Source organism: Rutidosis leptorrhynchoides, chromosome 9 (genome assembly GCF_046630445.1).
Source record: "Rutidosis leptorrhynchoides isolate AG116_Rl617_1_P2 chromosome 9, CSIRO_AGI_Rlap_v1, whole genome shotgun sequence".
Lineage (NCBI taxonomy): Eukaryota > Viridiplantae > Streptophyta > Magnoliopsida > Asterales > Asteraceae > Rutidosis > Rutidosis leptorrhynchoides.
This window is the reverse complement of record NC_092341.1, coordinates 221,050,793-221,065,383: the sequence shown is the minus strand read 5'-3', so window position 1 is coordinate 221,065,383 and position 14,591 is coordinate 221,050,793. Positions and strand designations below refer to the sequence as shown.

General features: G+C 38.0%; 1 protein-coding gene and 1 pseudogene across 1 annotated transcript; one reads left to right on the top strand and one right to left on the bottom strand.

Moving 5' to 3' along the window:
* The first annotated feature begins 1,204 nt into the window (after window positions 1-1,204).
* On the top strand, window positions 1,205-2,366 carry LOC139868535 (uncharacterized protein At1g65710-like; annotated as a pseudogene).
* On the bottom strand, window positions 2,362-7,871 carry LOC139866401 (WAT1-related protein At3g02690, chloroplastic). Its single transcript, XM_071854635.1, has 7 exons — window positions 7,219-7,871; window positions 6,684-6,731; window positions 5,055-5,177; window positions 4,665-4,814; window positions 3,047-3,218; window positions 2,891-2,951; window positions 2,362-2,763 (listed from the first exon to the last, which is right to left on the bottom strand). Exons 1-7 carry the CDS (start codon window positions 7,777-7,779, stop codon window positions 2,661-2,663), a joined length of 1,218 nt encoding a protein of 405 aa, XP_071710736.1. The 5' UTR covers window positions 7,780-7,871; the 3' UTR covers window positions 2,362-2,660.
* Between the last annotated feature and the right edge of the window lie 6,720 nt (window positions 7,872-14,591).

The window sequence follows — 14,591 nt, the reverse complement described above, 5'->3', positions numbered from 1 at the left end:
ACAAAAACTCACATTTTGGGTTAACGAATGTCAAATACAGTCACAGTCAAAAATTCACTTTTTCACTGAAAAGTGCACAATCCGACTCTAACATAACATCACAGTCAAGGTTAGGAATAATCTAATGAGATATGGTTGATGACTCATGTAAACGGGTAAATATAGGTTTTACTTGTTATACTTGAGAAGTGCAAGTACTCTTACTTGCTGTTACGAATGAGAGAGTTCCGAGTCATTTCAAATAAAAGGTGAGATAGTTATAAGTCATTTCAAATAAAAGGAAGATAGTAAGAGACATTTTTGTTAAATTGTTAGTTGTCTTTTTCATGTTTATACTGGATCATAGCTTGTGACAAAGAATTTTTAACGAGTCCGATATGTTTAGCTATTATTTTGTGCCACCAACATATAAAATCTTAATTTCGCCCGTGCCAATAGCCTACAACTTTTGGCTTTGCCGTTCTAGAAAAAAAGACCAACATTAAGTCTAATTCTAAAAAGGTAACATATGGCTAAAAACTCAACGTATAGCAGACTAAACAACATTTTTAGTGGTAACAACATCTTAGTGGTAGCACGTGGTACACAGGGCGCAGGCGAAGGTGGGATGGTGAGGGCAGTGGATGACGGTGACACGGTGATTCTAATATTGAGGCCTTCACTAAGATTCTAAAAACATGGCTATCGACGGTCTCAAAAGTGCCAAGGGAAGAGTTTGACTGTCGTTAAAAATTGAAATTGAAAGTATTATCAAGAAGAGTAAAGTAAATATGTGGCTGTCATACACCTAATTGGGTGTAGAACCTATAAATGATTGGTACATATTATTATGAAAAGTTTAAAACTTTAAAAGATATGTAATTAACTTATTTTATTTTTTAATCAATAAAATGTTAGTTATACACTCAACTAATACATATAACAGCCACATATTCCGTATCCTCTATCAAGAATGGTGTGTATATTGGCATATAAGCAATATCGATAAAGATAAAGAAAGTCTACACTATCAAAAACTTTACCATTAAAAGTGTCGCTAAAATTATTTTTTATACATTATATTTTATTAAGTAAATAAACATAAATATTTTGACTTTTGGAGCATGCATTTGCACCTCGGTAGAATTTCAAATTTTTAAAAAACAAACCTATTCCCTCACTACTTTTCTTCTTCTGTATCTCTTTTCCAAATCCACATACATAGATGGGCGGGTGTTTCAGCAAGAAGACTAACAGAAACACTACATCTCTTCCCCTACAACCCGAATTCAAACCCGACTTTAAATCGGACCCTCAACAACAACATGTTTTCAAGAAGGAGGTATTCGTGATTAAACACCGAATCAGTCACGAAATTGACCGGCACTCAAACAAAGACAACATCGACCAAAACCCTAGCCCCAAAGTCGCCGGAAAAGTTTCAGGCAATACAACGCGAACATCAAGTTGTAGTAAAGATGAAGTTGATGTGATTCTGATACAATGTGCCCGACTTAGCAGCAGTAATTCTGCTAACCTCCGAAGAAGACGAAGGCATTCTCGTTTTAAACACGCAAACAATTTTGATGATGAAATTGACGATAATGAAATTAATGGATTACGACACCGGCACCGTGAAGTTAGGGTTTCAATGTCTCCGGTTTCGAGACGAAACAGTAGGTGCAGTAGTAAAGAAAGGAGAATAAGTATATCTCCTAGTAAAAGATCTCAGTCCCCATTTTGTAATTTAAATGCCGCCACTATTACCGGTGGTGGTGGTAGTAGTAATACTAATAACAATAGTCCGCCTGCAAAGATGGTTTCGGTTCCAGCTACTAATAAGAGCAATGTTGTTGGTGGTGATGAAGTTGTGAAGCGGATTCACGTAAAGCGAAATGTATCTCCTGCTAAAACTAACCTTCAGCGTTTTAGTGATGAACAAAGTCAAGAGTATTATAATACACAAGCGGCTGACGCGACGAAGATCACTGGCCGAGATTGATAACAATACTGCTACATCTACGCATGCAAAAAGAACACGGAAGTTATCGAGGGACCTTGACTTGAATCGTGATCCAGGTCCACCGTCATATGCAAGTTTGTTACTTGAAGATATTAACAAGTTTCACCAAAAGAATGCAAGTGGTGGGACTACAGTATCCCCTGTTTTTGTACTTCCGGAATGTGTTAGCAAGGCATGCACGATTATGGAGGCTGTGGCTGACCTAAATTCCAGTACGAGCTCGTTATGTTCAGATGACAGATGGAGAAACGCCACACCGATCAAGAAAGAAAGATCTGCAGAATCTGGAAATGCGGTTAGTGACATTTCTGTTGCTGCTATCATAGAGTCTGAATCCCCAGGGAGTAATAGCGATTTAAGATAAATTGTATTGATCATTGTACGATTATTTTATGTGTTTATAAATTTGTAAAACATTTCTGTAATTCTTCGGCAATTAAATTATTGTTGTACAAACAACCTGATCAGGGTGCTAACTGCTAACTAGTACTGTAATATTTACAGTGAAATGTGTATCTACAATTTTGTTTCTATGTGCTCAATGAAACTCTCTAGAGTTTGTATGCTACTCGCACTTAGTTGCTTATATCTTCAGGATGTCAACGGGCAAACGTGAGCGATCCAATGATGTTGAAAGGGCTAACCTTCACATTTTGGTTCATTCAATAGCATCCTTGTAATTGACCATGTATATGGCAGCTATAGTAACAAGGGCTCCTGATAGTTGAGTCGGCGAGAACGTCTCCCCAAGATAGAGAAAACTGTAAATCATGATGAAAAGAAGGAAATAAACCCGACATATATATACCAAAAAAATAAAAAAAAAATTGCATTTTCTTAAAAAAAATTATTGAAAAAGATTAAATTATTCACAGACTATGGACTTACCCAAAAACCGAAGCAAACATTGGAGTTAAAAAGGTAAGAGAGCTAAGCTTTGTCAAGCTACCTGGTTGGATCAAGAATGTAACATATATTGGTATAGTATAAAATGCTAATGCTAATACAAGCAAGATGAAAGTGTAATAATAAACTGAAGATGACCTCTAGTAGCATTGAAGAAGTATAAACCGTAGCTGATGGCGCTGCCAAAAACGGAGGTATACAAAAGGGCGAAAAGGTCATTTGTTGTGAGCTCGTTCAATCCTCCATTGAGAGCAGGATCATGAGCAAGAATTGACGCTGCTGCTAACGGAATCCCACCAAGAACCATGTGCTGCAACGATAGTTTAATGGAGTTCAACTTTTAAAAATTGGTGAATCAACAAGTACAACTGGGAAGAAAGCTCTTGCTTGCAACATCGAACAACAAACCAGTTGAACTAAATACAAAAGGAGTAAACAACAACTGTTTTCGGAGTATTCTATATTGCGACATGTTTTAAAGCAGTCTATCAAAGTATGTACGGAGAAATTCACAAGCAAACACTGATGAATTTAAGGAAAAATAATGGTTAAATGGTTAAATCTCAAGTTCGAGTCCCTCCCCTTAAAAATATTCGTGGGATTTATTTCCTGAAAGCCGAATTGCCCCGGGGAAGGTTTTACCGACCCGTATTCAGGACTCAGGTCCGACCGCCTGCCCCTCGGGATGGTATAAGGTTCGGATCCCTGTAATGCGGTTCGGGTTTCCTGCCCGAAAGCGAGTGTGTGCGTGGCAAATGAGAGTATTCGATGCCAACAACTTGCCTTTAAAAAAAAGAATTAGATTCGAATTCATTATTTTCAAACAATAAGCATATATGAATTCAGATATTGCTATATTGGATTTGTGGTTAAGAAGCGTTCAATCAAACTTTAATTTTTTTTTATAGCCATTTTTATATAAACATAACAGGAAAATAGACGGTAAGGAAACACTTGCTAATTTTTTCAGTCATGTTAAGTGAGAGTTTTGTAGTAACCATTTAGTCAACTATTATTAAATACGGAGAACATAATATGAACGTAATTATATGTATATAGATATAGATAATTACAAAGTGCCTGTTACATGAAAAATTGCAACACGGTGCAGTATTGGATGGGCTGTTAAATTGAAATTTGCCCTATATAACTTACTTTTACACTAAACTTATGCATCTGTCCTATGAGTCAATATGATGTCTTTTAATTGGATATAGAATATGTTATGATCTCACATCGGCCAAACGTAAGTTTAGTTGGTGGCATGTTGGTGTTAGAGAGTGAGTTTTAGATGTAGATTTATAGCTTGATACAGGTTTAGTGTGAAATAAATGTATCAAAACTAGACCCATCTTTCGAGGTCCTAAAACCTCGGAGTGGTAGCCTATGGAGTGTTGGATAGGACTCAAAAAGAGAGGGTGCCAACCATGACCAACGAGGATGTTGGATCTTGAAAGGGCGGGTTTTGTTACAATCTCGCATACGCCAAATGTAAGCTTGGTTGGTGGCTTATAAGTCTAGGCCCCTCCTCCTACAAGCTGGCTTTTATGAGCGAGTTCACTTGGGTTTATTGCTTTAATCTTGAGTATACACTAATGTTGAAAACCGATAATGAACAGGTTACTAAGTGGCGTGTAGCACTTTAGTAGTATTGAAACCCTCTAAGTTATAAATTTAAACTCCTTAAGGACATCACTGTATCAATTAGTTAGACGTTTAAAAGAAAATATAGAGCATGTTGAAAGAGGTTACGTACCCATCCGGTAGCCATAACAGGATCCGAATATTTGGAAACCCATCGAACCATGACGGTACCAACCGCCATGCTTTGAGCAGCTAAAAGCATCCACCATTCTCCACTTCCCCATAACGAAAAATTGTTCTCATCAAATGAAAAAGCGGGTAGCTGCACCCAACAATTTATCACAAGGCTTGAACAGCAAAATACAGTCAACATTTATAAGATAAATGTGGGTTTTTTTATATGCTTTAATCAAGATCAAGTATTACAACTAAAAAAATAGAATTAGACAATCACATCATCAAATAATCAGCTGCCTAAAGTGAAGAATTGTTTAGTAATTTTACATTTAAAAAGGACATACAAAGGGGTGCATAGAGATAAAGAAGTTTTATAGAAATATACCTCAAGAAGTGCAAGGCCTACAACGCCAAGAACAAGGCCTGCAATCCCAATCAAACCAATTGATTCACCAAACAACAAGGAAGCAAGGACAGCAACCGTCAAAGGTTGCGAGTCAATTATAACCTGCAATAGCATATGAACATATCTGATCAAGCTTAAGGCCTGGATAAGCAGTTTGAATTCATCTACCAAATACCTTAACAATGAAGTATTTCGACAAAACAAGGTAGGCATGATAGTAGTGAAAGATCAAGAATCACGTGTGGAGCAAAAGAGAATGCGTGAAAACAAACAAACTTAAACGGTCATAACTTCTAGTCCCACAAGGTGCTAGGAAACCTAGGACAAGTCAACTAAAATGTAAGATAACGTGGCAATCCATAACACCGGCTATATTGCTTAAAAGTACTGTCAAACCTAAAAGCCACTGATTTGTGGTGTATTTTTACACTCTCTCTTAAATTACTACACTATTATGCCTTACATTTTATTCCATTTTTTAAATAAAATTATTGGGTGCAAACCAGTATTCCACAGTGGAATATGAACGAAAATAATTTAATATATATAAGTTCATGGAATACTCCCTCTATCGCCAATTGGTTATAAATCATACATTCATAACCCAATTGGGCTTATATGTTGGGCATGTTGTTGCCTTGTTGGGTTAAGTTTCGATCTTATCATGAATCACATGATATTGGAGTTTCCATTAGAATATTAGATCACATATTATTTTAGATATGAAATTTAACTTATCTTAACATGATTTTAATATTTGGTCAAAAATCAACCAAAATAACATGATTGTTTTCATAACCCTCCTTGTAAGTCAACAAGATTCACATAAAAAGGGTACCTACTTTCTAATAAAAAATGGAACTCCTTTTTGTTTGCTAGACTGTTTTTATCACCCTCTTTTAAGCTTTTGTTTGAAACTCCGAAAGGAAACCAAAACAAGACAGACACATGATGCTTGTAAACACAATGGGCTCAATAAAATAGTAAAACGGAAGTCCGATTGAATAACTCTAGCAGTATGTCAAATTAACTATAGCAGGCTAGTATATGGTCATATCATTAGGTTCCAACCATCATTGATTTGACCAGAATTTCAACATGATATAGTTGCTTAGAATTTAAACTAAAGCTTACTGCAGCTAACTGAGACTTAGGGTGCGTTTGATAAAACTGAATGATTTAGCGCTAAATAGTTCAGAATCTGAATGATTCAAAGCCTCTGAATAAAGTTTGTTCTTAATGAAAATAAGTTGTTTGATACTCATTTTGAATGAACGATATTAATTGACTAAAATTACCTTAATAACGTGTTACATGAATAAAAAATTCAATATTCATGTTAGTTAAGTGTTCTGGCTATGATTTGAGGAGAATATTACTAAAAATTTAGACTTTTAATGGTTAAGAGTGTGTTTTAGGCTTAGCTCTGAATGGTTCAGCATTGAATTCTGAACCATTCAGCACCATATGTCATTCAGAGGCCAGAAACAAACGTACTGAATGCTGAATGGTTCAACATTCAGCACTGAATCATTCCATTAAGAGGCATACACTAGTCTCATCTTAATGATTTAAATATAAAGAAAACGTTAGTTGTAGCGAACATACACTGCCAAGACCAGCTGATGTCTTTTCCAATCCTTTTGCTAAAAAACCCTGCAATGCATCACCATACATGATCAAACTCCATTAACTTTTGTTTTAATGTTAATAAACTTTTTGAAAAGTAATCAGCCGTTTATTTATATATTACACAAATCCTGAAACAGATATTGATATTCCCTCATCTCCATAACATTCTCCACAATTCCCACTTTGGATGTAAATAAAAAATTACAGTCTACCATTTAATGCAATTCTAATTTCGACCAACATTAAAGCTTAGTACTTGTTTCGGTGCACGTTTAGAAAGTGATTTTTCAAACATGTCATTACAATAACCTAGTTCTTAACTAAATCATTCGACGATATTTAAAAAGTCGATAATAAGCTCACTTCGTCAACTTATGAGCTTATAAGCTTAAAATTACATCAACTTGTTATGCACTTAAAAACTAACTAATTTTTTGTAATAATATTAAACAAAGCATTATCAAATCAAATGATGATGATATAAGAAGAAGAAATGTATAAAAAAAATAACCTGAAAACAAGTAGCATCAACAAGTGCAAATAAAGCAATAGAGAACCAAGCATTAAACCCAGATGGAATCTTTTTACCACGAGAGAATGCAAAAGCAACTAAAAGCAATCCAGAAGGAATCAAACGAAACGACGAAACAAAAAGTGGTCCAGTTCTAGGTAATATCTCCTTCATAGCCACCATTGCCGTACCCCAAAAGAAGAAAGGGGAAACCAATAACGCCCAATCCCAAATTAACTCCACCAACGATGACGACGACGACGTCGTTTCGGGTTCAATAATTTCGTAATCTCCTCCGTTTCCGTCTGAAGGAACATAAACGCATTCGACATCGGTTCCGGTTCCAACGCAATCGAGTTCCGATGATTGGGTAGTAGTTGTGTCTGAATCAGAAGCTTTGGATTTGATGTGAGAGTGAGATGTTGGGGAGATTTTGAGTGATGATAATCGGTGGTGTTTGGAGGTGGGATTTGGGAAGGGGGTTGGGATGACACGGTGGCGGAGAGTGGTGGTTGGTAAGGAAGTGGCGACGGAGAAGGAGGTAGTGATGTGGCACGCCATCTTCCACCACCGGACCGGAGTAAAGATTGATTTTGGGGATGGAAATGAATTGAATTAATGTTACAATATTTACCCCTAAAATATTCGTGACTTTACAAATTTAGGTTGCCAATTGCCGAGAGGTAAACTTTACAAACCTGTAGGTGTTTTTTTTACTAGATTTCGTAAATGATCCATCAAGCTTATACTAATTTTTTATAACTTGACTGGTAGGTGATGGTAATAGTATGAACGAGGAAAACGGATCCGCGCTTCGCTGCGGGGTGGTGTTGATCGGTTAACGTTTGTGATTTTGGTCGGATAGTTATCGATTATTTGAATGTTTTAAAAATAAAGAAAGTGAAAAAAGAAAATGAGAAAAATGTTTTAAAAAGAATGATAAAATAAAGGTTTTCTAAAAAAAAAACAAATGACCAATTTACCCCCGGAGGGGTTCAAAATTACAGCCCTGCCACTGTGAACAGTGGCAGGCTCACCACTACAGTGGCAGGCTCACCCACTATTAGTATTAGTTATAATAAAGTGAATTGTGGTGGTCACACCTATTAGTGAACATTTAAATGTATGGTAATTCGGGTCATGTAATTGTCCCTCCAATTAACAAGATTCAAAAACGTAGGTCACTAGTCTCTTCATCTATCAAGTCTACCTCCGAATCTGTTATTGTCCATGCCCTAGCCGTTGCTTTCGCTGGATCAATGGGATCCCAATCTCGATTTCCTAAGTATACTTGCCCTGTTCAGTAACTGAAGCTACTTGTTCTCTTTCACTATACCAAACCCACGAGCTTTCACCCAAACGCATACAGTTGATTCCACAGGTACCATGGGCATGCCTGTTGGGGCTTTGAAAAACTTATTGATCAAGTGAAGATGATGGTCGAGTTGGTAAATAATGGCCTTCTGTAACATCCCGCCTTTTTCCGTTTACTTTTTCGTTATACTATTTTAAACTCCGTTATATGCTTATAACATCTCCCGTTAATACGCGTTTTAAATTATCTCGTTTAGGTAATTCACGCACCCGAACGAAAGTTGAGGGACTAAACTTGACAAGAGATCAACCCTTGACTAGGTCAAAGGGTCAAACCCCTTTCATCCATTCATTTTCATCCTCATCTTTTACTACTTCCAAATCCTCTCAACATTCAATCCTTAATTCATCATCTAAATCCGATTTTGGAGGCTAACATCAAAACAAATTACATATTTGGAATCCTCTCTTCATTCTCTACGTTTTGATACTAACTTCATCTCGATTGGGTAACTTTCTAAAAACTCTAAATTTCATAATCTTAGTGTTCTTGACTTAAAAGTGTGTTAATTAGTGTCTATGGCTCATTGTGATGTCGTATATGTAATTTGTATGCTCGATCTTGTGATTTGACATAACTAGCCTGAACTTAAAAAAGTGTTTGTTAAATCTTTGATTTTGGATGATGAAATATGTTTAGATGTTAATGTTTGTATGTTCAAAGTGTTAGTTACTTCATTAGCTTCGTTTTGGTGTGTTGATTGACATGAAAACCTTACATTAACATGATTATTGGTTTTGAGATTTTGGTTAGGGTTTGATAGGCTTAATATGAACTTTTGATGCATCAAATGCTATGAAATGTTGTTGATAAGTGTTTGGTTGCAATGTGTGTTTGATTACCTTCAAAACGGCATATCATATGTGTGAATTGGTTTCCCGAAACTTAAAATGCATTTGATGAACTTGAAACATTGATTTTGAACGTTTAACGATCATTCGACGAGGTTTTTGTTGTCTTAAATGATGAACTTGATTTAGGAAATGTATCTAGTTGTGTTCCTTGTCAAAAGAGCTTTCCGATGATATAAGATACATGTCTTGATTGCTTGCGGATCATAAACTAGGATTGATTGAAGTTTGGTTCGTGCACTTGTGTTTTCTGCAAACAGGGTCTGAGTACCAATTGGGACACCGTCCCAAACCTTGGACACCATCCAAAAATTAATTCTGGACACCGTCCCAAACCTTGGACACCGTCCAAAACTTAATTCTGGACGCCGTCCAGCCATTTTGGACGCCGTCCAGATACACTTTCAGATTCTGTTTTGCTTGGTCGTCTCACGAAAAATGTTTGCTATGCTACGCACCTCCGATTGACATGAAACTTGACCAACATGCTCATATATGATTATAAAACTTAGAAAAATTGTCGGGTACCCGACCTGACCCCGTTGACTTTGACTTTGACCAAGTTTGACTTTTAGTCAAACTTAACCAAACGTTTATGCAATCGTTTTAACATGCCTTTATACTTGATTCTTGTATGAAACTTGACAACGTGATTCACATGCTATACTATTTGAGTCGTATTGAGCCATAGGACTAATTGAACATCTTTGACCAATCGTGACTATCGTTATTGATACAACCTATTTGTTTAGGTCAAGACTAGCATTGTTCTTTGCACACGTTACTTGTTGAAGTACTTATTTGCCCTTGCGCTCAAGGTGAGATCATAGTCCCACTTTTACTCTTTTGTACTTACATTTGGGATGAGAAAACATAAACGTTTCTTTTTACTAAGTGAACACAAGTACAAGAAAACAAACATTCTACATACGAGTTTGAACAAAAATCCTCAATTCGATTATCATTAGTTACACTTGCCGGGTGTAAGCGAGAACTTATGTTATATGGCCATATGGGTTTAACAAACCCTCATTCAAACGGTTCGCTACCGTTTACGAATGAAATATATTTTCGAGAAACTGTGTATGTTCTAACACTATTGTGATGGGGTTCTATGGAAGGAATGTTAAGCATTGATAATTGGGTGCTCGTGAAACAAACTTTTGGAATGTATTACTATTATATCATTGTTGCAAATCTTGTGGTTCACTTGTACTTACTTACTCAAACCTATGATTTCACCAACGTTTTCGTTGACAGATTTCTATGTTTTTCTCAGGTCCTTGAACATTTGTGTGATACATGCTTCCGCTCATTACTTTTGATACTTACTTGGATGTCGAGTAAACATGCATACGTGGAGCGTCTTTTGGCTACTTTCATTTGTGTCGCATATGTTTAAATTGTACTTTAAACTTTGTTATGTAACTAGTTGTCAAACTACCTTGTAAACCTTGAAACATCTTTACTTTTGAAATGAATGCGACATACTTTTGGTCAAACGTTGTTTTAAAGACTTATGACCACGTAACGGGACCTAAGTAGACGGCGCCGTCAATGACGATTTTGTCGGGTCGCTACAGATGGTATCAGAGCGTTGGTTGTAGGGATTTAGAGTTCATTGGTGTCAACTCCGAGTCATAGGGTACATTAGTGAGTCTAGACTACAACCGGCATATAGACTTGAAGTAGGAATTACTTGACTACTTGTGCATTATACTCGAACGTTTCTACTCATATCTACTTTTATTTCATCTTAATCTCACGTTGTTTAATTTGATTGACGCGCCACCTTGACTTAGTGAAGTAATGTCGAATGCACATATGAATTAGGGTAATATAATTTCCGGGATTATATTACGGTGACTCATATGAACGTTCCGACATTATGACAGAAAGAATTTAAGGCGAGTCAAGGAAAATTTTTCTCTCTATCCTATTTCCATATCATGATTAGTATTATTGAAAATACTAATCAACGGTATTCTCGTGTTTTGAAGGAACAATGCCTCCTCGTCGTGTGCCACGCCATGAGACTCCCGAACAAGCTCTACAACGAATGATAGCCACCGCCGTGGAAGCGGCCATGGCGGATCACTCCTCCAACAATAACAACAACCACAACAACAACAATCAAGGGGCCGGTAACTCAAGCGAAGGGTGCTCCTACAAAGCCTTCATGGGGTGCAAACCTCACACTTTTGATGGAACCGGGGGACCGGTTGTACTCACTCGATGGTTCGAACAAACGGAAGCCGTTTTTAGCATAAGCAGTTGTCGAGACCAAGATAAAGTCAAATATTCCACCCACACCTTTACCGGTATCGCCCTCACATGGTGGAACACCTATGTACAATCAGTGGGTACCGATGAATCTCACGCCCTCTCTTGGGCCGACTTGAGGGAAAAGATGATTGTCGAATATTTCCCTCGTGAAGAAACCCGAAGGCTCGAACAAGAGCTAAGAACTTTAAAGGCGGTCGGAAATGATCTCAAGGCTTATAATCAATGATTTTCCGAACTAGCCTTGATGTGCCCAAATCTTGTGAACCCCGAAGCTTTAAGGGTTGAACTTTACATGGATGGTCTTCCAAAGAGCATCAAACACAGAGTAATGTCATCCAAACCCACTAATCATCAAGAAGCTTTGAACATGGCCCGCAAATTGATAGAAACAGTGGACGAAATTATAGTGCCGGCACCTAAAGCCAAGGATAAGTCGGGTAACAACAAAAGAAAGTGGGAAGCCCCCCAAACAAGCAACAACAAATTTGCTAAGAAGCCTTACACCTCCGACGGCAAGAAGGGTTATGCCGGGAACCTACCTCTTTGTAACAAATGCAACAAACATCACTTTGGTGAATGTGGCAAGTTAATTTGCCACCGGTGTCAAGGAGTTGGTCATAAGGCCAATGAGTGTAAAAGTGTTGCCCTCATCGCTCGAAAGGGGCCCAATGCACCAAAAACGGGCACTTGTTATGAATGTGGCCAAACGGGCCATTATAGAAATGCATGCCCGAAGAGGAAAGATAACCCAAATACGTGCGGCCGAGCTTTCAACATCAACACCGAGGAAGCCCGAGATGACAATGAATTAGTCACGGGTACGTTTCTTCTCAACAAAACTTATGTTACTTGTTTATTCGATTCGGGTGCCGATAAATGCTTTGTATCCAAGACTTTGATTCATTCTTTTAGCACTCCACCACTCCCACTAGATACCACTTATACCATTGAAGTGGCCAACGGGAAACTATTGAGTGCCGACACATATTACCGGGGGTGCACATTAAACATTTTGGGTAATGAGTTTGAAATTGACTTGATACCCATGGAACTAGGAAGCTTTGATGTAATAATCGGTATGAATTGGTTAGCCAAAATGAAATCTCACATCCTTTATGATCTTAACGCAATCCAAATTCCTATCGAGAATGGTGAACATTTGATTGTTTATGGCGATAAGAGTTGCACCGGACTCAACCTCGTTTCGTGCCTTAAAGTTAGAAAACTACTCCGTAAGGGTTGTTTTGCGATCCTTGCTCACGTTAAGAAAGTCGAGTCTGATGAGAAGCACATCGATGATGTGCCAATTGTTAGTGACTATTCCGATGTATTTCCCGACGAATTGCCGGGTCTTCCACCTCATCGACCTGTTGAATTCCATTTCGATCTTATTCCGGGAGCCGCACCCGTAGCACGTGCACCATATAGACTCGCTCCATCCGAATTGCAAGAATTGCAAAGTCAAATTCAAGAACTACTTGATCGTGGTTTTATCCAACCTAGCCATTCACCATGGGGCACTCCGATTTTGTTCATTAAGAAGAAAGATGGATCCCTACGAATGTGCATTGATTATCGTGAACTAAACAAATTGACGGTTAAGAACCGATATCCTCTTCCTCGCATCGATGACCTCTTTGATCAATTACAAGGGTCTTGTGTATATTCGAAAATCGATCTCCGCTCGGGTTATCATCAATTAAGGGTTAAGGGAGAAGATGTCTCTAAAACCGCTTTCCGAACTCGTTATGGTAGTTATGAATTCCTTGTCATGCCATTTGGTCTCACTAACGCACCGGCGGTGTTCATGGATCTTATGAACCGCGTGTGCAAACCGTATCTTGATAAATTCGTTATTGTGTTCATCGATGACATCTTGGTCTATTCTAAGAGCGAAGAAGAGCACGAACAACATCTCCAACTTGTGCTCGAACTTTTAAGACAAGAACGACTCTATGCCAAATTCTCCAAGTGTGAATTTTGGTTGAAGGAAGTTCAATTTCTTGGTCATGTTGTAAGTGACCAAGGTATTAAAGTCGATCCATCGAAAATCGAAGCCATTAGTAAATGGGAGACTCCTACAACACCTACTCACATTCGTCAATTCTTGGGTCACGCCGGATACTACCGTGGATTCATCAAGGATTTCTCTTTGGTTGCTCGTCCTCTAACCGCATTAACTCACAAGGGAAAGAAATTCATTTGGGTGACCGAACAAGAATCCGCATTTCAAATCTTGAAAACAAAGCTAACCACCGCTCCTATCTTGTCACTTCCCGAAGGTAATGACGATTTTTTGTGTATTGCGACGCCTCGAAACATGGTTTTGGGTGTGTGTTGATGCAACGAACGAAAGTCATTTCTTATGCTTCTCGACAACTCAAAATTCATGAACGAAACTACACGACACATGATCTCGAACTCGGAGCCGTTGTCTTTGCACTTAAAATGTGGAGACACTATCTTTATGGAACCAAGAGTACTATCTTTACCGATCACAAAAGTCTCCAACACATCTTCGATCAAAAGCAACTAAACATGAGACAACGAAGGTGGATTGAAACCTTAAACGATTACGATTGCGAACTTCGTTACCATCCCGGGAAGGCAAACGTAGTAGCCGATGCCTTAAGTCGAAAAGAAAGAGCGGTGCCTCTTCGTGTCCGAGCCTTAAACATCACCATCCACACCAACCTTAATAGCCAAATTCGGGTAGCCCAAGATGAGGCTCTCAAGGATGAAAACGTTTCACACGAGCTCTTGAACATTCTCGTCTCTCGATTCGAAACTAAGGAAACCGGACTCCGATATTTCGCCGGAAGGATTTGGGTGCCTAGATATGGGGACCTACGAAGCCTTAT